The sequence below is a fragment of the Myotis myotis genome, unplaced genomic scaffold, assembly GCF_014108235.1.
Source record: "Myotis myotis isolate mMyoMyo1 unplaced genomic scaffold, mMyoMyo1.p scaffold_m19_p_17, whole genome shotgun sequence".
Taxonomy (NCBI): domain Eukaryota; kingdom Metazoa; phylum Chordata; class Mammalia; order Chiroptera; family Vespertilionidae; genus Myotis; species Myotis myotis.
The window spans coordinates 225626-245847 of NW_023416321.1; the positions used below are offsets into that span (position 1 = coordinate 225626).

The 20222-nt window shown below is 61.6% G+C and overlaps 5 protein-coding genes across 8 annotated transcripts in view; 3 read left to right on the forward strand and 2 right to left on the reverse strand.

Moving 5' to 3' along the window:
- Positions 1-154: 154 nt before the first annotated feature.
- CCDC137 (coiled-coil domain containing 137) lies at positions 155-4205 on the reverse strand. Its single transcript, XM_036342160.1, has 6 exons — positions 4038-4205; positions 3624-3757; positions 2381-2600; positions 1636-1718; positions 1416-1495; positions 155-1291 (listed from the first exon to the last, which is right to left on the reverse strand). Exons 1-6 carry the CDS (start codon positions 4166-4168, stop codon positions 1085-1087), a joined length of 855 nt encoding a protein of 284 aa, XP_036198053.1. The 5' UTR covers positions 4169-4205; the 3' UTR covers positions 155-1084.
- A 123-nt stretch (positions 4206-4328) lies between these two features.
- Positions 4329-5848, forward strand: OXLD1 (oxidoreductase like domain containing 1). The gene is made up of 2 exons (XM_036342162.1): positions 4329-4437; positions 5289-5848. The coding sequence occupies exons 1-2, from the start codon at positions 4378-4380 to the stop codon at positions 5706-5708; spliced, it is 480 nt and encodes a 159-aa protein (XP_036198055.1). The 5' UTR covers positions 4329-4377; the 3' UTR covers positions 5709-5848.
- On the forward strand, positions 4373-10197 carry PDE6G (phosphodiesterase 6G). Of its 2 annotated transcripts, XM_036342163.1 has the most exons (5): positions 4373-4437; positions 5289-5356; positions 8284-8489; positions 9415-9455; positions 9816-10197. In XM_036342163.1, exons 3-5 carry the CDS (start codon positions 8344-8346, stop codon positions 9890-9892), a joined length of 264 nt encoding a protein of 87 aa, XP_036198056.1. In that variant the 5' UTR covers positions 4373-4437; positions 5289-5356; positions 8284-8343; the 3' UTR covers positions 9893-10197. The 2 variants fall into 2 exon arrangements, with proteins under 2 accessions (XP_036198056.1, XP_036198057.1); XM_036342164.1 differs by lacking the exons at positions 4373-4437; positions 5289-5356 and adding an exon at positions 6614-7105.
- Positions 10198-11023: 826 nt separating this feature from the next.
- TSPAN10 (tetraspanin 10) lies at positions 11024-13801 on the reverse strand. Its single transcript, XM_036339433.1, has 4 exons — positions 13750-13801; positions 13359-13577; positions 12364-12964; positions 11024-11779 (listed from the first exon to the last, which is right to left on the reverse strand). The coding sequence occupies exons 1-4, from the start codon at positions 13799-13801 to the stop codon at positions 11425-11427; spliced, it is 1227 nt and encodes a 408-aa protein (XP_036195326.1). The 3' UTR covers positions 11024-11424.
- Positions 13802-16598: 2797 nt separating this feature from the next.
- Positions 16599-20222, forward strand: part of NPLOC4 (NPL4 homolog, ubiquitin recognition factor) — a 29708-nt gene continuing 26084 nt past the window's right edge. The window contains exons 1-2 of one of the 3 annotated variants that reach the window (XM_036338998.1): positions 16599-16721; positions 19196-19276. In XM_036338998.1, coding sequence (XP_036194891.1) covers positions 16707-16721; positions 19196-19276 — 96 coding nt within the window. In that variant the 5' untranslated portion in view covers positions 16599-16706. Of the gene's footprint in view, positions 16722-18537; positions 18592-18859; positions 19094-19195; positions 19277-20222 lie in introns of those variants that run through there. The other 2 variants (XM_036338997.1, XM_036338999.1) reach the window with 2 other exon arrangements.

The following is a 20222-nucleotide window of genomic DNA, read 5'->3' on the forward strand; positions in this document are numbered from 1 at the left end:
ACCATTGGCCTGTCTAGTTGGATGAGAACAAAAACTGACATCTTAAACCTCGTTCTGTCCATTTACGTTAGTGCTGTTCATATTGGGCTATTTTATGTTTATTGGAGGATAAGGTACCTGTGAAACATTTCAGTGTAAAAGATACAAAGACAAGTAAAACTTAAAATATTAAAATTTAATAGTAAATATCTATAAACTCAGAACTTTTAAGTTACATATATACATTTTTAAAAGTATATTCCTAAGGCCTGTCTGCAAAAATGGTCTAGAAACGATATCTCAGCATCCGCATTCCTAGAACCCAGACGTTGGTCTCTAAGTACCACCCCCACCAGAGGGAACAGTGGTCTCCGATAGAAACCACTCCTACCACAGGCAGGGAGAGGGCACTTTGCACCTGAGCCGGGAGCCCAGGCCAGGTCAGTGTCGAAAGGTACCAGGTCTCTGGAGGACTGACAGCTGCCTGGTGGCTCCGGTGAGAAAGACTCCCTGTTGCCATGCCCCTTGGGGCGGAGCTGTCATTGGGCTCCACATCAGAACCAAGGCCTGGGCGGACTCCAGCTGCCTCTGTGGGGACTAAACTGGCACCGGGAGCCGGCGGTGTAGATGCCGACCAACCCTCATGGTCCTGCCCCTGCCCCCCTGCACTGGCGAACCCCGGGAGCCTGCGATGGATTTGGTTGACCTGAGTCCACAGCATCTACAGTCACTTGGCACCTGGGGTTGGGATTATGGTTATGGGGTTGGCCCGTGGTTGTCTCGGCCTGGACCTGTGTGTACAGAACAGTTGAGGGTGACGCTAGGCTCGGGAACGGTGTCGGGTGTGACTGGCTGGGACTCATCCAGGCACTGGCCCCTTCTATGGGAACTCGGCACAGGTCATGTCCCCTGGAACACGGGCCTGGCGGATGATCTCATGGGAAAGAGTGGTCTTCAGGGAGGAAAAATGAGAGCAGAGGGTGGAGCCCTTTCCCGAACTCAGGAGCTGGTGCACCAGGCTGTGTCCCAGGGGGGCATCCAGGGAAAGGACTGATTTGGGGACCCCCTGCCCCTCCCCCCCACCCTGTGCAGGAACCCTCGTCTCTCAAAGGCAGGTCTCTGGCTTCTTCCTGGGAGGGAGATGGGCTGACTGAGGCCCCTGCTGCTGCCGCTTCTTTATCGCCCTGTAGGCCTGCACAGCCCGCTCTCTCTCCTCTGCCACAATCCGCTGTCGGGCCATGGAGGTGGGTGGGGGCTGGGACACACCGCCAGGGCGCAAAAGCATCGCCAGCATCAGGGATTTCCTGCCAGGCTGAGGACCAGACAGGAGCGGGCACAGGGTCAGGAAGGAGGTGACAGAGTCTGGCCTGGAGCTGTTAGGCCCCGTGGGAACCGCACTCCCCGTGGCAGCCAGGGACGCCCCCCGCCCTCCTCACCTGGCCGGTGCTCACGCTCTTCCTGGGCTTGGCGGTCAGCTCAGGGGGCTGCAGGGCGACCTCACCGAACTTCACGGTGTCTAGGGGGCAGAGGAGCACGCCTGAGGCCTGCTGCCACCTGAGCTGCTGGGTGCCCACCCACCGACCTGGGGGGCACACTGGTGCCGCCGGCCCCACCCCCACCCCCACCCCGGCTGACAGTCCCCTCAGGACGAGCCACCTCGGAGCAGCTCCCGCTCCAGCCTCTCCGCTGCCTTCTCCTGTCTCTTCTCCCGGACTCGATCCCGCCGCCGCTTCTGGAACCTGGGGAAGAAGCACAAAGCGACAGGTTCCCGACTCATCGCCCAGAGTCGGGAGGCGGTGAGGCCACCCTGCCCTCGAGGGGGCCTGAGGCACAGCCCAGCAGCTGCCCGAGTCCCCAATCCTTCACCACCCACAGCTGTCCACCAGAGAGGGCCCTGCACCCCGCCAGCCAACCTGAAAGACGGAGACGCCGGCACCTCCTCTGTACAAACGATTCTAGGCTAATAAGGGTCACTGCTAAGGGCTCTCAAATGTCCTCTGGACAGGAAAGGTGACATTGGGAACAGAACCCCAGTCCTGGTCCAGGGACAGACGGTGGCACCTGCTGACCAGAGGGAACCCCAGGGCTGCGTGTCAGCCTCACCCAGACCCCCATCCACAGCCGATTCCCACGGGGTAGGCATGGTCCTTGGCAGCCAGCAAGCCCTCCTGGGAGGACACTGAGCCTCATCCTTTCTCCAGCTCCCGACAGCAACCAGCCTGGCCGGACAGCGGGCCTGACCTGTGCTGGCTCGTGGTCCCCCTGATGACTTTCCAGAGAAACACAGAGACAACGCTGGGCCCTCAGAGCTCCTGGGCCATAGCCTCCCTGACCCGGAGGTGACCAGGGTTCTCAACAGAAAACCATCATGGGACCCCAAGCCCCTCCAGCCCCCACTCACGCTTTCTTCCCCTCGGACTTCTTCTTGGGAGCCACCTGCACCTCAGGCTGCTGGTCCGCCTGGTTTTTGCTGAGGAACAGCACGTGCTGGGCCTCCTGCTCCATGCGCTGGATGTAGGCGCCGTCGGACTCCCACTTCTTCTGCTTGAACTTGGGGACCGCGATGTCTGGGTCCACTCCCCTCGCCTCCTTCTCCAGCGTCTTTCTGAAGGCCGCCTGGGCTGCGGGTAAAGGGAGATGAGGCATGAGGGGCCGGGAGGAGTGGTGGTCCCAGTCCGGCTGCCATGGTCACCCCCCTCCCAAGGCCACAGGAAGGGAACACCAGGCTCAGGAGGGGGCAGCCCAACAACTGTGGCCGACGGGGAAGTACGATGCCCGTCCTGGGGCACCTACAGGGACGGGGTCGCCCAGGCCACTGGCACATGTCGGAGAGGTCAGCTGAGAAAGGAAACAGGAAGCCACCTGATGTCCATCAGTAGGTGGTCCTGAGTGAGTCCCTGTGCTCAGGGGAGAGCACAGGGGAGCTCCGCACAGGGGTGTGGACAGGCCATAAAGCCCACTGCACGCGGAATGTGTCGAGGGCAGCACGCCCTCGTGTCACACGGACGAGGAGGCACGTGCAGGCTTCTAGAAGGTACGAAGCAGGAGCAGTGAGAGGAGGCTGTGCCTCATACCCCTCAGAACGGCCTGATTTTACCACATATGTGAATTTATCCTTCAAAAAGCCTGGGATTTAGGTTAAATTACCCAGCAGCAGTGCTGCAAAATCACTCCTACATTTGGGAGAACAAACACGTCTACACAAAACAGAAACTCCATTCCCCCACACGTGCGAAGGCTCACCTCTGGCAGAAGCTGATGGAGGGCACTGCCTGGCCTGGGGGGGGTGTGATGGGCCAGTTTGTCCGAGGGAGCCTCATCACTGCCCTCCTTACCCCCCGCACCCCCGCTGCTCCCCCCATTCTCCCTCACAAGAGACTCACTGGCTGGCCCTGTCCACCCTCCCTCCCTCAAAGTACATCTGCACCGACCTCCGTCCGACGGGTCCCCTGCTCTTGGGGGAAGTGAATGCTGCTCACCCCAGGCCCAGGGCTCCCCTGCAGCCTCTTCTGAAACCAGAGGCGGCGGTGGCCCTGGAGACGCCGGCCTCGGGTCAGCCCTCGCCCCGCCCCCTCGGGCCCCGGCAGGCCGTGGCTATTTGGGCAGTGACGCTCTATTGCCACCCACACGGGCCCGCCCATTACCCTCTTTCTTCCTCCTCTTGTTACTGACGGGGTTTTTCATTTCCTGGCGGCTCCTCATAATCTCCCGGAGACGGAAAGGGATTTCCTGCTCATCCTGGTTCTTGGGCTTGCAATTCACTCTCTTCTTCTCTTGGCTAAGAAGGAGAACACGGGGGTGAGACGTGTCCTACGTCCAGCAGAAACAGAGTCAGAGAAAACGAAGCTTCGCAGGCCGCCCCGCTGCTGTGGGCACGCGGGCCGAGGCAGCATCCTCCCCCGCAGAACGCTCCGAGCGCCCCAGGGGCCGCCGCGCACTGGCCTCGCCCAGGATGGCAAGACGGCACCCTGGCCGGTGGCAGTGTCCCCTCCTTCGCGCCTCCACTCGCGGCACGGACAAGGCAGAACGCGAGGGGCCCGGCAGGGGGAGAGACCCACCTCCGCGGCCTGGGCCACGGCGCCGACTGCTTCCCCAGCAGCTGCTGCTGCCGCCGCCCCTGCGGCCGTTCCGGGCCCCCAGGCCTCCCTGTCCTCGGGGGGCCCGCTGCTCGGAGCCTGGCTCCCCCCATCTGCACGCGCCGGGGTCGGGGAGAAGCCACTTCCTCTCTCGCGGGCGGTTCTGCCTCACGACAGCCACTTCCACTTCCTGCACCAGCCCCATGCTCATTGGGGCGGTGCAGCACCTAGCGGACTGGCGATTGGCTAAGGTGGTTGCCGCTCACGGCCCGGAAGGGGCGGAGACTGGAGCGCGCGTGCGCAATGGGTCGGGCCGCGGGCGATGCTGCTGCGGTGTGTAGCGGCTGGCGGCCGGGCGGCGGCCTCAGCTTCCCTGTGCTCGGTGAGTACCTGGCGGGGAGGGCGTTGTGGGGTTGGGCGCGGGGCCGGGGCGGCACGGACCGGAGAAATCCCGGCCTCCCCGTTTCCCAGGGACCGCGCTGCAGCCCGCGCCGCCCGCGGGCAGGTCAGCCTTGGACGCGGCCCGTCGTGCTGCTCCTGCTAGGCCCGCTCCCTATCGGCGAGGAGGGCTGCTTTGCTTCTGGGCCGAGCCCCGGGATTGGGCCAGCGGGTTCTGGCTCGTCCACCCGCTCGGCCATATCTAGGAGCGCCTGCTGCATGCGCGCCTTTGGGGAGGCCGCCGTGAACAGGGAGCTCATGGTCCTCGCAGGAGCTGGAGACATAGTTCGAGCTGAGTCTGTCGGTTCTCCGTGCCCTGGAGACACGTGGAGCGGGGAGGGGGCCCCGGGGCTGGAGGAGGCAGGGAGGCTGCCCACGGGCTATGCGGTGACCCGGGCCGCCAGGGCTTCTCCTGTGAGGAGAAACAGGACGAAGGGGTGATGCGGTGAGTGAGAAGGTCAGAGGGCACGGGCCCTCTGTGCTGGGTGGAGGGAGAGGTGGCTTGGCTGGAGGTGCCGAGCTTCCCCCCACCCTCCATCTGCTGGAACGCATTCCGGTGACAGGCCCTGAAACCAGCACTTCTCTTCAGTCGCATCATGTCGTCATGCCAACCATCACATCCGGTTACAGGTGGAAACCGAGTCTAGACTTGTCTAAGGTCACATGGGAAGGGAGGAAGCGGAGAAGACTGCGGATCCTTCGGCCACGGCCCAGAGGCCGAGATTCCTCTGGAGCTGGGGGCGGGCCAGGCCTGACCAGCTCTCTGGACACTCATAGGCTTATTTGCGTTCTTAGGGGCCAGGCCGACTCGCCAGCTGGGAGCGGTGCCGCGGGCTTCCTGGAGGCGGCAGCACTCTGCACAGGTACCGTGCCTGGATCCTGGTCTGCGAAGGCCGTAGAGAGTTCGGGAAGGACCATGGGGAGGAGGGCTCCCAAGCAGGTGCCGAGGGCACCAGGCATCCTAAGTCCTCCCTGCCCGGCGGGAGCACCTCGGAGGCCCCGTACCCCCCGCCACCTGAGCTGCAGCCCCCCACAAACTGCTGCATGAGCGGCTGCCCCAACTGCGTGTGGGTGGACTACGCAGATGCGCTGCTGCAGCACTACCAGGACGGCGGGGAGCGGGCCCTGGCCGCCCTGCAGGAGCACGTGGCCGACGAGAACCTCAAGGCCTTCCTCAGGACGGAGATCCAGCTCCGCATGAGAAGCAGAGGCTGAGCGGCCCGCCGACAGCTCACCCACGGGAGCCCGAGCCCCTGCCCAGCAGCACGCGGCCCCTCTGTCCGGGGCGGCTTCGTGGGGCTTGCGTCGGGTGGGAATCGACTTCGCCTGGAAATAAATAAGCTCCCTGCCACTGAGACGAGAGGCTTTGTGGTCTGAGAGGCTGTTGTGGCCTCGGCAGAGAGCAGGTGCCCTCAGATGGTCCCCGAGCACCTGCAGCCGCACCAGCCTGTGGGTGAAATAAGACTCCTCCTTGAATATTCAGATGACACTGACCCCAGAGCCCCTTTCCGTGTCCCGCCTCCCAGGAGTCCTGCCGGAAGGTCAGCTGTGGTCAGAGGGAGGACTGTCTGCTCCCAGGAAGGTGCCCTTGGCAGCCCAGAACGTTCCCCGTTTGTCCTTGAGGAGACACCCGTCTGCCAGCCAAGTAGCCGGCTGCCAGTCAGCCTGCAGGGGCCTGAGCATGGAACCACCGGTCCTTCCAGCTCACTTAGGCCCAGCCTCCCGGGCAGGTGGCCAGGGAAGGACTAGGAGGCCTCAGGCATTAACCCGAGAACCAGCATCCTGACACCGGCCTGGTCCTTGGCTGCAGACCTGGCCCTGGGACCATCGGCCCAAGTGGGACTTTATCTTAGGGCCCTCGCTGCCCATCCCTATCTTTCCTCATCCGCGTCCATGGAAATTTCCCACCTCATCCCCCACCTCAGCAATCGCAAGCTCCGATGCTAGTGGCCTGGGCAGGGCAAGGATTAAAAGAATTTATGCCGGTTTATTGCCTCCTTGAAGGGAAAAGCTCAGATGGTAACACGACTTCACAAGGGATTTGAGCTGACAAACAGGCCTCTTTGATGTGAAACCAAAGAAGGGGAATGCTAATTCCTCCTGGGATCCGATGGGGTCTTGTAAGGTGCTGTGTGGGCACCAGCAGGGAACGCGGGTCCACCTCCCAGCGCAGAGCCCGTAGCGTCCCCAGGTCTGACTCTGCTGTGTGGGCCACCTGCAGGCGGCAGCACGCCGGGGCATGAAGGCGTTTTTCTGGAAGTCGGACTGGGCTGAGGTGGGGAGGCCAGGACAGCAGCAGTGCTGTGCTTCGTCTTTGTCTCAAAGAAGAGCTGCTTCAGGAGAGAGTCCTGCCCTGCTCACTGTCCTGATCACACTTCCCCCCTGTCCTGGCCCGTCCCTAGCTCCCTAGCTCGCCCTCCCTTCAGGCCCCTGACCGCACCTGAGCCCCTTCCCGTCCCCTGGTGCCCGCCCCAGCGGCCCCGGCAAGCTCCTTAGTGTGGCATCAGGGACAGTGCTAATCGGCTTACCCGGCAGCAGGATAAATGCCCACTGACCCTGGTGAGGGAGGCCGCCCTCACACCGATGGCCCCCTGAGATCTGCCTGGTGCCTGGTGAGTCGTGACCTCCCGTTGCCTTTCCTGGCAGCCCCTCACCCAAGGGTGTTCGTGGGCGGCTGCGCAGAGGGTGGGGAGCGGGCGGGCGTTTCACCACCACGCTGAGCCTGGGTCAGAGGATGCGCAGCCAGTCACCTCCTCTGCTCCCCCAAGTCAAGCGAGGTGCAGGCCGTCCCTAGGCCAGTGACGCTCTGGGTCTCACGTGCCCAGCCAACTTGAGGGGCAGCTCAGGCAGCAGTTTCCATGGGAACAGCATCTGCTCCTGGAGCTCCCTCAGGGCACAGAGCTGTCCACGCCAGGCCCGGGGCCCAGGACTGAGGAAAGGACCCGGCCAGGCCTGCTGCTGTCCTCCTGGGACCCTCCTGGGCTGGTTCTGGTCTCAGCACAGAGGCTGAATCTTAGGGAGGGAAGGTCCATGGCAGGGCCACCCCAATCCCAGGCACCCAGCACCCACCACTGAGCCTTCCTTCCCAGCGGGACGACCTGTCCTTGCCTCTCACTTGGTCTCAGCCAGCAGGCGGCTGTTGGCAGCCCAAGGCTGGACCCCAGCCTTGCAGCCCATCAGACTGGGGGCAAAAAAGGGACCAAGGGACGGCGCCTGGGCCTGCGCTGTGGGCATAGCACTCCTGTCTGTCACCTGCTTAGGCCCTGAACCGTCTGGGCCCCAGTGGCCGAGGGATTAGCCTCCCTCTGCTGCTAATAGGCTTAGAGGAAGCTGAGCTGCCCTTGTTCTGGGCCAAGGTCACTGGGCTGAGGGCATCGGGAGTGGCTCCGGGGAGAGGAGAGGAGGTCATCTGGTCGGTGTTGCACGGACACCAACAGGTGACACTGGCGCCCAAAGGAGCTCCAAGCACTGAGCGGCTGGGAAGACACTACCACAGCTCAGCGCAGCGTCTCCTGTGAGACCGGCCCCTTCCCTGCCAGCATCCCGCCTTCTCCCGGGTCCCCCCTCATTGGCGCTGCCGGGTGACTAAGCATGTCCCAGCCTCAGGGTGGAGGAGTGCACTCGGGGCCTCCGGCACTGCATTCCCGTGTGGCCCCAGTGCAGCCCTGCGTGCGGGTGGCAGGGGCTGCCGTCGGCCATGCTGAGAGCCCCTAGGTCTCACACTTTGGGGTTCCCTCTGATGGGTTGGAAGCAGGAGGCTGACTGGGATCCCCACCTGGTCTGCCCCCAGCGCCCAGCGTGAGGGAGTCCAGAAGCCCAAGGTCGCCACAGGGTCTCTGCCAGCCTGACCATGAACCTGGAGCCGCCCAAGGCCGAGATCCGCTCGGCCACCAGGGTGACGGGGGGCCCCGTCACTCCCAGGAAAGGGCCCCCCAAATTTAAGCAGCGGCAAACCAGGCAGTTCAAGAGCAAGCCCCCCAAGAAAGGTGTCCAAGGGTAAGCAGAGCTGGGGAAGGGGCGCCTCTCAAGGGGCTGGAGGGGCCCAGCAGGGAGGCCGGGGGGGGGGGGGGCTCAGCCATCCTTTGCTGGTGGAGGTGGTCCCATTGTCCTCTAACGGGGTCTGGGGAGCCCGAGCAGGGCCTGTCTCAGGGCCCCCCCCCCCCAGGCCCGCCAGGAGGGGAGAGGAGCGGGGGATGGGGGGCTCCTGTCACTGTCTCCAGTCATTGCCAAACAGGCTCGGAAAGCGAGCTCACTGTCATCTTGACTCCATCACAGCCACCAGCATGGTCCCTGCACACACGCACAGCCCACAGGTGCACACCCAAGGCACACCCTACACCAGGGGGTCCTCAAACTATGGCCCGCGGGCTACATGCAAATAAAATATTGTATTTGTTCCCGTTTTGTTTTCTTACTTCAAAATAAGATATGTGCAGTGTGCATAGGAATTTGTTCATAGTTTATTTTATTTTTTTTATTTATTTTATTTTTTTAAATATATTTTATTGATTTTTTACAGAGAGGAAGGGAGAGAGATAGAGAGTTAGAAACATCGATGAGAGAGAAACATCGATCAGCCGCCTCCTGCACATCTCCTACTGGGGATGTGCCCGCAACCCAGGTACATGCCCTTGACCGGAATCGAACCTGGGACCTTTCAGTCCGCAGGCTGACGCTCTATCCACTGAGCCAAACCGGTTTTGGCCATAGTTTTTTTTAAAACTATAGTCCGGCCCTCCAATGGTCTGAGGGACAGTGAACTGGCGCCCTGTTTAAAAAGTTTGAGGACCCCTGCCCTACACTCTACACTCAGGCACCTGCACACCGTACACTCCACACTCAGACACCTGCATTCAAGGGCAGACACCCCCACCCCATTCCACTCTCTTCATGGCCACCGTCCTGACCGCTGTGCTTGCAGGTTTGGGGACGACATCCCTGGAATGGAAGGCCTGGGGACAGGTATGACAATGCCGGGTCCCGCCCAGTTCTCCCCACTCACCTGCCACAGCAGGCAGGGTCCCAGCCGCCTCTGGCTTCCCCCGGCCAAGGCTCACTTAGGGACGCCCCCAGCCTGTCCTTCATTTTCTCCCCAGCATCAAAGGTGAGGTCCCCCTGAAGTGGGGTCGTTCCCACAAGTGGCTTCACCGGGTGCTTGGAGGGGCTGGGAGAGGAGGAGGAGCCCTTGCTGCCCCTCCCTGGGGCCTGCTGCACCCACCATCTCCCTGGGCGGGGTGTCCACTCGACACCCCCAAAGCTGGTGTGTCCTGGGAGGCGGGTCTTCCCCACTGGAGGTGTGGACAGCGGCCCCCTTCTCCGCAGACATCACGGTCATCTGCCCGTGGGAGGCCTTCAACCACCTGGAGCTGCACGAGCTGGCCCAGTATGGCATCATCTAGCCGCACCTGCCGTCCGACCCCCTGCGGCCCCCCCACCCCAGCCAGGGCGTCAGGATTGCGAGGTCGTGTCTGGAGACCTCAAAGGGCAGCAACATCAGGAGCCCCCGCCTCCCCTCAGGATGCCCTAGCAGGCCGGCCAGGCCCTGCCTGACCTCCCGGGAGGCTGGCCCACATCCCCTCCTGCAGCTGGAAAACCAGGGCAGGAGGAGCTCCGCCCATAGCCACTCGTGGCTGGTTCTGGGTCAGCGTGGCGGGCGGCCATGCGCACTGTCCCTGTTTCAAAATAAAACGATCATGCCTCCGTCGCTCGCTCGTCTGGGGCGTTGGGAGGGTGTGGGTCGCCTCTGCAGGAGGGTATGGAGGAAGGCAAGGGCGGTGGGGCAGCAGCGGCCTGCCCAGGCTGAGAAGGAAGAAAACCCACTGGGCGCTGAGCCTAGGCCTGTGGTGGCTGGGCACGTGTGGCCAGGGCAGGGCGGGTGGCCGAACGCGCTCCCGGCGGCCAGAGCAGGAGGTGGCCTGGACGCGGCCCAGCAGCAGCTTGCAGGAGGGAACTCCTATCCCCACCTCCCAGGGCGGGAAGCAGGTGCAGAGACGGTGGGCGACCCACCAGTGGCCCAGCCCGCCCGGCCTCCGTGTCCCCTAGAGCTGGACAGGCTGGCCCCTGGGACCCGGCAATTCCGCTCCTGACGCCACCCCCAGGAGAAGCAGGCGCCCCACGGGGACCTGTGCCAACGGCAAGTGCATGTCCACGTGGCCAGGTGCAGTGGCCAGATGTAAGAGCCAGAAAAGACCACCCCAAAGAAAGGGGAGGAGCCCACACAGGGATGGCGGGGGTAGGGAGGTGGGGGGAGTCCAGGGAGCCGCTGGGGCTGGGGCTGGGCCTGAAGGCGGGTCCGCAGGAGTCTAGATGGTAAGAACTCACTGCCCATTGAGATCAGTGCAATTTACTGTGTGAATGACGCCTATTGAGAATGTACTCCCTCCCCAAACAAGCTCTAGAGCAGCGGTTCTCAACCTGTGGGTCCCGACCCCTTTGGGGGTCGAACGACCCTTTCACAGGGGTCGCCTAAGACCATCGGAAAACACATCTATAATTACATACTGTTTTTGTGATGAATCACTGTGCTTTAATTATGTTCAATTTGTAACAATGAAATTGGGGGTCACCACAACATGAGGAACTGTATTAAAGGCATTAGGAAGGCTGAGAACCACTGAGCTAGAGGGAGAGGCCTGGGGGGGGGGGCGCTCAGGGGTCACAGCTGGCGGTGTTGGGGGCTGGGCACCCTACCCCTGGGGCTGGGTGGCCTCGTGGGCACCTTCCGTGGTGGCCAGGCTGTACTCCGACCAGAGCAGGTTACAGGGCGGGGGCACTGCCAGTGGGTGGTCCCACGGGCAAAAGCCTCTAAGAAAGGAATCCGGCGGCGGCCGGGCTTCGGGGACGAGCAGGACCGGCAGGCGGCGGTGGGCACCTCGGGAGCGGGGGGCGGGGCGGGGCGCGGCGGGTGTCCGAGGCGCGTCCACAGCCCGGGTCAGCCGGACACTGGCGCGGACAGGGCCCCGGCGCGGGGTCCGCAGCGCCCCGCCGCCCCCTTGCGGCCGGCCAGGGCCCGCAGCAGGTGCGCGGCCACCAGCAGCTCCGCGCCCTGCACCAGCGCCGCCGCGATCGCCAGGCCGCCCGCCGCCCGCACCGTCCCGCGCAGCCACCGGCGGAGCGGCGCGCCGCAGCCCTGCACGTGCACCAGCCGCCGGGCCGCGTCCTCCTCCAGGCCCAGCGCCCCGAAGCCGCACTGTTCGTTGACGGAGGCTCCGTCCTCGCGGGGGTCAAGGCAGCAGGAGGCCGGCAGGCTGCAGGCCTGGACGCCCGGGGCGCTGCAATTAAAGTACCTGCGGGGGGAGGGGGGCGCGTCAGTGTGCAGGGCGGGGCCCAGGGTTCGGGGACCACACGCTGCACGGGACACCTCCTCCCACCTCCACACCTTTCCAGGGCCACACACAGGCCTGAATGCACACGCATGAGGCACACAGGCGTGAGTCCACACACACACACAATTGTGCACACAGACACAGACACGCACACACCGTGGCAGGAGAGCATCCTGAATTAACCTAAAAGCTATTTTCATTTGACACTGAGATGGTTCATGTGCCGTCCTTATTAAAAAACTCCCAAAAGTGACTTCCTAGGTGCTGGCTGAGCTTCTGCATGGCCACCTGACTATGCACTTGGGCATGTGTAGGAGTGAGTCCACGTGGGCGTGTGCAGGAGTGTGTCCACGTGGGCGTGTGCAGGAGTGTGTCCACGTGGGCGTGTGCGGGAGTGTGTCCACGTGGGCGTCTGTGGGAGTGTGTCCACGTGGGCATGTGTGGGAGTGTGTCCACGTGGGCGTGTGCGGGAGTGTGTCCACGTGGGCGTGTGTGGGAGTGAGTCCACGTGGGTGGGTGTGCCCCCTCTGGGCATGAGGACTCACAGGTTCTGCTGCCAGTCCTGGTAGGAGGCCGCCCCACAGCACTGCAGCCCGAGCTGGACTTGGTCCATGAGGAAGCACAGGTCAGGGTCATCCTGGTAGTGGGTGATGGCCACGTGCAGGGCGCGCTCCAGGCCGTCCTGCAGGGGGCCCCAGAGGGCCACCACCAGGGCCCCTGCCAGGGCTTCCAGCACCAGGAAGGCCAAGAGGCCCCCGGAGAAGCAGCGCAGCAGGCAGGCGTTCTCACAGAGGGCACCCAGGCAGCCCGCCAGGCTCACGGCGCTGACCGCCAGCCCCCCCAGCACCAGCCCCAGCATGGGGTCTGCAGGCAGGGGGCCCCCCCAGCTGCTCCCCAGAGAGCCCTTGACGGCCAGGCCCCAGAGCCCGATGGCCAGGGCCAGCAGGCCGAGCAGAGAGAAGAGGAAGTTGGACAGAAAGATCAGGCACTGCAGGCAGCTGCTTCTCAGTGGGAGGGAGGGCAGGGAGGGGGCCCGGCCTCGCCCCAGGCCTGCCCTCGCCCCAGGCCTGCCCTCCAGGCCCGTCCCTCCTGGAGCTCTGGGCCCAGGCAGCTGGCAGGGAGGGGTGGCTCCTGGCCCCCAGCATCCTGCAGAGGGAGGAGGGCCAGGGGTCAGAGCCTGCAGGGCGAGGGAGCGGTCAGTGGAGGGGGCAGTTCGGAGACCCTAGACAGCCAGGGACATGGGCATGGGGAAAGGGCGCCGGGGAGGTGAGGGGGCTGAGGAGTCGGGTGTTGGAGGGGGTGGAGAGGACGTAAGGGAGGCCCAAGGCCCCCATGGGCACCATCTCCTGGGCCTGTGCTTTCCTGGGGGCATGGATGCACCCCGTGCTGGGTCAAATGCAAGGGCAAGGCTGGGCCACACCCCAGAGTCCAAACAGGGTGCAGGGTGAGGTGAACAGCCCACCCCAATCCTAGCAGCTCCTACGGGCCCTGGGCCTGGGGACATCTCCAACCAGGGGAGGCCGCCAGGGCACTGACTCACCTGGGACAGCAGGGGGCTCTTCTCGCCCTCCTCCATTCGCCCCTCCCCCCAGGACAGGTGCGCTGGTCTCCGCGGCCTCTCTGGCGGGGACACAGACACTGGGGCCGGTGCTGTCCTGTGCCCACCACTCTGGGAGCCGGGAGCTCAGGGCCGGGTGAGCCGGGAGCCCCCCCGGGATGTGCGTCACGATGGGATCATGTGAGGAATCACATTTTAGGGCTCAGGACCGCCCCTGCTTGTCCAGACGCCTTTCTTCCTGAGCCAGTTCTCGGCCTTGCTCTGTGGGCACCAAGGGGTGGGTTGCCCCATGGCCATCACTGTGGGGCCCCAGTGTGGGCCTCAGCCTGGCAGTGTCCACGGCTGCTCCCCCAGGGACATGGAGCCCTGTGACCTGGCACAGTGACCGTCTCGGGCCACTCGCCCACGGCTAAATGCCAGTTCATCCCCATTCATTCCCTGTAAAAATGAGCCAGGCCACGTCCTTCCTGGCTACGAGGTACATGGGATCTGAGCTTCCAAGGGGTAGGACTGCCCGGGACGGTGTGGCTCAGGGGACAGAGAGTCAGCCTGTGGACTGAAGGGTCCCAGGTTCGATTCTGGCCAAGGGCACATGCCTAGGTTGTGGGCTCGATCCCCAGTGGAGGGCGTGCAGGAGAGAATCCAATGATTCTCTCTCATCATTGATGTTTCTCTCTCTCTCTCTCTTCCTCTCTGAAATCAATAAAGAAAATAAAGAAATACTAGGTATACCGGTTAATAATGCGGATTTTTTCGATAGCTGAAGTTACACACATGTTGATATGTATGCGATTGGATATGTATGCTGTTGTATTGCTCCTTCAGATGACCACTTGTTCTGATCGACGGCAGATGCACTTTCTGAGCAGCACTTCAAAACGTATGAAGTAGAAAATTGAGTCTCTGAATGGTCTGCCTCAAAACAAGAAAAGTTCTATTGGGACGGTATCCACAAATTACCTGAAAGATGGGGGAAATGTGTAGCTAGCGATGGACATTACTTTGAATAAAGCACTTCTGATGTTTCTTTTGAAATTATTGTTTTCTTTGATTATAAAATCTGCATTATTAACTGGTCAATAATGTGGATTAACTATTAACCAGTTATACTGTGGATTAATTATTATCCGGTTAATAGTGCGGATTAACTATTAACCAGTTAATAATGCAGATTAACTACTAACCAGTTAATGGGGGTTGACTATTAACCGGTTAATAATGCATATTAACTAGTAACCATTAATAATGTGGATTAACTAGTAACTGGTTAATAATACAGATTAACTAGTAACTGGTTAAAAATGCAGGTTAATAATTAACCGGTTAGTAGTGCAGATTAACTATTAATCAATAATGTGGATTGACTATTAACCGGTTAATAGCGCAGATTTTGTAATTCAAAGAAAATACAATAATTTCAAGAGAAACATCAAAAGTGCTTTATTCAAAATAATGTGCATCACTAGCTACACATTTTCTCCATCTTTCAGGTAATCTGTGGAGACCGTCCCAATAGAACTTTTCTTGTTTTGAGGCAAGCCATTCAGAGACCCAAATTTCCACTTCTTCATACGTTTTGAAGTGCTGCTCAGAAAGTCATGTGCCGTCGATCAGAACAAATGGTCATCTGAGGGAGCAATACAACAGCATACATATCCAATCGCATACATATCAACATGTGTGTAACTCCATCTAGCGAAAAACATCCGCATTATTAACCGGTACACCTAGTACATACTAAAAAACAAAACAAAACAAAACAAACAAACAAACAAAAAAACAAAACACGGTGTGGCTCAGTGGATAGAGCGTCGGCCTGCGGACTGCAAGGTCCCGGGTTCGATTCCGGTCAAGGGCATGTACCTGGGTTGCGGGCACATCCCCAGTGGGAGATGTGCAGGAGGCAGCTGATCGATGTTTCTAACTCTCTGTCTCTCTCCCTTCCTCTCTTTAAAAAATCAAAAAACCACAAAGGGGTAGGACTTTGTCATGGTGACCATTGGGCCTAGTGCCTAATACGCCCTAAGGAAAATCAGTGTAGCCCTGGGCGGCGTGGCTCAGTTGGTTGGATTGTTGTCCCATAAACTGAAGGTTCATGGGTTCAATTCCCGGTCAGGACACATGTCCAGGTTGTGGGTTTGATCCCTGGTTGGGGCGCTTACGGAGGCAGCTGATCAATGTTTCCCTCACATCAATGCTTCTCTCTCTCTCTCCTTCTCCCTCTCCCTTTCTCTCTGAAATCAATACAAACATGTGAGAGATGGAACCAATCCTTAAAAATAAAAGGATTGGTGATGAAATAAGTCAGTGGAACAGCATGTGTCCCAAACACTGACACTGTAACAGTCACAACAAAACCAGGTGGAGAGGGCAGGGCCGAGAGGAACAGGTCCCGACTGTCTCCAGCACAGCAGTGACATGAATACCATCTGACAGTGAACCACAGGGTTAAAAGCACAGCTTTTCGCCGCTTGGATGTTCAGTAACTGTTTTGCAATCAAGGGTAAGGTCAGCTACAAAACCTGCAGGGACCTGCGCAACCTGAAAACGCGGAGCTCCGTGTGCAAAATTACTAAATTTCAAGACGGGGCGCTGAGCGGGGGCCTCTGTGGCCGGAGTGGGGACGCGGCCGGACAGGCCTGCAGGAGGGACATTGCTCTAAAACGCAGCCAAGCCCTGGCCGGTGAGGCTCGGAGGCTGGAGCGCCGGCCGCAGACGAAGGCTCCCGGCTTCCACCCCGGGGGTCAGGGCCCACGCCTGGGTGGTGGGCTCCCTCCCCAGTGGGGGCGAAGCCCAGCAGCGACTCTCATCATCATGTTTCCCTCTTCCTCTCCCTTCCTCCCTGAAATTAAGAAAAAATATATAAATTTTTGTTCAGTTGCGGCGCACATGCAACAGGACTTGACGTCAGCTCCCGGTGTATAGAACCCGCCTCTCCGAGCGAGCGCTTTCCCCGCGGCCAGGGCCGGGGCCGGGCCAGGGGGCGGGGCGGGGCGCCGCGAGGGGCGGGACCAGGGGTGGGGCGCCGCGAGGGGCGGGACCAGGGGGTGGGGCGCCGCGAGGGGCGGGGCTGCGCAGGGCCGCCGTGCGCATGCGCGGCCGTTGGTGCACCCGGAACCCGGCTTCGGGGCTGCGCGGTCCGGGGAGCGCGTTCCGCGAGGCACCGGACGTCGCGGCGGTGGCTGCCCGGCGGCGGCGAAGCTGGAGCGGCGGTGGCGGCGGCGGCGGGAGGCCGGGGCCGGGGCTGAGGCCGGGGCTGGGGCTGCGAGGCCCGCGGGGCGGCAGGCGGCGGCGGCCCGGGCGTCGAGCCCGGAGGCGGGAGCGGCCGCCATGGCCGAGAGCATCGTGAGTCGGGCGCCGGGCGGGAGCGGGCGCCGGGATGAGGCAGCAGATTTGCCGGCGCGGCCTGCCGGAGGCCCCCGCGGCCCGCCCGCCCTCCGCGCCGGGCTGGCTGCGGGGCGGGCCCGGCCTCCCCCTCGGCCCCTCCGGGCCCCCGACTCTCGCCCTCACCCGCGGGCCTGGGAAGGCCGGGGTCTCCCCGCGGCGGGGCTGCCGGGCGGGCCAGGCGGGGCGCTGCCCTTCGCTCACCTCTCGTCGCCCCGTCCCGCCCCGCACCCGCCCAGCCGGGGCCGTGTCACGACTCACCGAGGCAGGCGCTGCCTCCCCGCGGGGCCTGGCCGACCCTTCCCGGGAGCCCGTCGGCGCAGGGCCGTGTGGGAGCCGGTTTCCTGAAGTTGGGGCTCCGCACCCTCTGGTTCTACCCCTTAAAGGACCAAGAAAGCCACTGACAATCAGAAACCGCCCCGCGTTCACTCGGGGAAAGTTTCCCCCCAAAGTCAACATGGCAGGTGGACCGAGGGACCCGGGCCTTCAGGGACGTGGGGGTCCCCGCGGCCGGGCCGCGCGGGGCGGGGGGAGCGGCCTGGTCTGCGGGCCCCGGGCCCCTGCGCCGCCTCCTTCCCTTCCCGGGCCCAGCGGGGCCCAGCCCGGAGGCCCGCGCACCCGACTCCTGGGAAGCAGGCTCCCGGGGCTCCCGACCTGCCCCCCGCGGCCTCCCGCAGCTCTGCCCTTCCCGCAGGGGCGGCCCGTGCTCCTGCCCGCGTGTGGGCCAGCTCCCCCGGTTGTGGGGGACGACAGGGGTCCTCTTCCTTCTTCTGAAACCGATGCCAAGGCTTTTTTGTTTTTTAATATTTTTATTGATCTCAGAGAGGAAGAGAGAGAGAGAGGAACATCCATGATGAGAGAGAGAGAGTCATGGACCCGCCGCCTCCCGCACGCCCCGCCCTGGGATGGAGCCCGCAGCCCCCCGCCTGTGCCCTGGCCGGAATGGAACCGGACCTCCCGGTTCCTAGGTGGACGCTCAGCCCGGAGCCCCGCGGCCGGGCAGGTGGAGGTGGTTAAAGCTGAGAGCGGCCTTCTCGGAACTTGTGTGGGCATCGCCCCTGGTCCTCTCGGCAGCTCTGAGACTTCCCCGAGGAGCTCCCAGCCATTTGCTCAGAAGCAGGGAAGCCCGGCCCCGGGCGGGCTGTGTCCCCTTGCAGGGCCGCCCTGGGTGTGGGCTGTCTCTGTGGCCGCGGTAGAGGCGGGGCCAGGGCTCCTCTGGGGCCAGGCGCTCGCCCTGCGGTAGCCGGTCGCCCTGCAGTGGAGTGACTCTTAGGCTCCGCGCTGTCCCCACGCCCCTGAGCCCGGCCTTGGGCTCCTCACCCGGGAGGGTCACAGGGAGGCGCTGCCCCAGCAGAGGGGCTCCCAGGTGTGCGGGCAGCTGGAAGCCAAAGCCAAAGCCTCTGTTTGCTGCCCACGGATGAGGGAGGAAGCTACACAGACAGCCAGGCAGCAAGAAGGAAGACGATATTCATGCTCCCGACAACGGGTGTCACAGGGAGCATAGAAAACAGCCCTAAAAATGGAGGGGAACATGGGGCAGAGCCCCTTCAGGCGGTGGAAGCGGATAGAATACGAGGACAACCCCCCCCCCAGGTGGTTGGAGCGTCACCTGTCTGGCGGCAGGCGTTGCTGTCTTCTGCCCCCGCAGTTGCCAGGTAGCCACTCACCTTCCGAAGGCTTTGATCAGCATGAAATCAAGTCCTGGAAATGATGCCGTTTTACATTTTCTTAAAATCCTGCTAAGTGTGATCACCGTATTACACACATTTCTTTTCATCTTTACTACAAGTAAATGACAGCCCTGCCCCAGCACTCCAAGGAGGCGGGGAAGGTAAATGACAAGCTAGATTTCCTGTGGTGCTTTTTTAAAAATACATGTTTTTATTGATTTCAGAGCAGAGGGGAGAGGGAGAGAGAAACATCAGTGGTGAGAGAGAATTATTGATTGGCTGCCTCCTGCACACCCCCCCGCTGGGGATCAAGCCCGCAGCCCAGGCAGGTGCCCTGACCGGGAATCGAACCAGGGACCCTTCAGTCCACAGGCCAACGCTCTATCCACTGAGCCACACCAGCCAGGGCTGGTGCTTTTAAATCAGTCCAGTGTGTGTGTGTGTAGATCCTGAAACAGAGCTTGGTCTTTTTGAGGAACCCAGTCATTCATGATTCATGGTGGGCTTTTTTCCTTCCCTTTTTTGGAATCTGAGGATAAAAATGTCAGTGTTTCAGATACACCCTTTATGAGTGACGGCCAAGAATTGAAGCGGTGTGTTTCTGAGTGAAACAGTAAGCTGAGAATCGGCGGACTTCGCCCTGTGCTTCACCTGGGCACATTGGTGGGCACTGCCAGGGGGAGGGGGCGCCGAGAGACTGCACACGTCCCTGGGCATAAAGCCTGTTCCTAGCGGGTAGTGACCGTCTCGTTTCATTTACAACAGATAATCCGCGTTCAGTCCCCGGACGGGGTGAAGCGGATCACAGCGACGAAGAGGGAGACAGCGGCCGCGTTTCTGAAAAAGGTACCTGTGCTTTGCTGTCGGCCTCAGGTGCTTGGTCCTCCACTGTGACTGCCTTCTCTCCTCCTCACTCCTGGTCCCTCCCACTCCCGGGTCAGTCTCCTGCTCTGCTTTTCCTGTTGTGACTGGTTGGATCGATACAGGATCAGATTGGGGCACAGCGGGCACAGCGGACAGTTGTAGGACCAAAGTCCCAAGGGATTTAGAGAGACAGAGAGAGAGAGAGAGAGGGAGAGACATTGATGTGAGAGAGACACATTGGTTGGTTGCCCCCAGAAACATGTCCCAACCAGGGCCTGGATTGAACCTGCAGCCCAGGTATTTGCCCTTGACCAGAAATCGAACCCGAGACCATTTGGTACACAGGCCAGTGCTCCAACCACTGAGCACACTGGCCAGGCACAGGGAATAATTGGGCTGTACACAGGTGTCCTATAGGGGGCATTGAAATGGCCTTCTGCCCTCACAAACTTGCCTGTAGAGTGTGTGTCGTCCACTGTGGCACTGCTGGCTCCATCTTGCTGTCCCCACAATTGGTGGCCTTGGTCCTTGTTGACATGTGGCGTATGCCTGTAAGGGAATGGAAAGCAGTTCTCAACCTGTGGGTCCGACCCCTGTGGCGGTCGAACGACCCTTTCACAGGGGTCGCCTAAGGCCATCCTGCAGATCAGATATTTACATGACGATTCATCACAGTAGCAACATGACAGTGATGAAGTAGCCACGGAAATAATGTTGTGGTTGGGTCACAGCATGAGGAGCTGTGTTTAAAGGGCCAGAAGGTGGAGAACCGCTGGAATGGAGGTTGGCAGGTGCGCTGACATCATGTGCGTTGCAAGTGCCTCACAGAATCTCAGGCCTTGGCTCCTGCTCCTCCCTCAGCTCCCTCTCAGGCCCCTCTCTGCGTCTCAGCCGAACCCCAGGGCAGTTCCTCAGGCCACACTCGCCA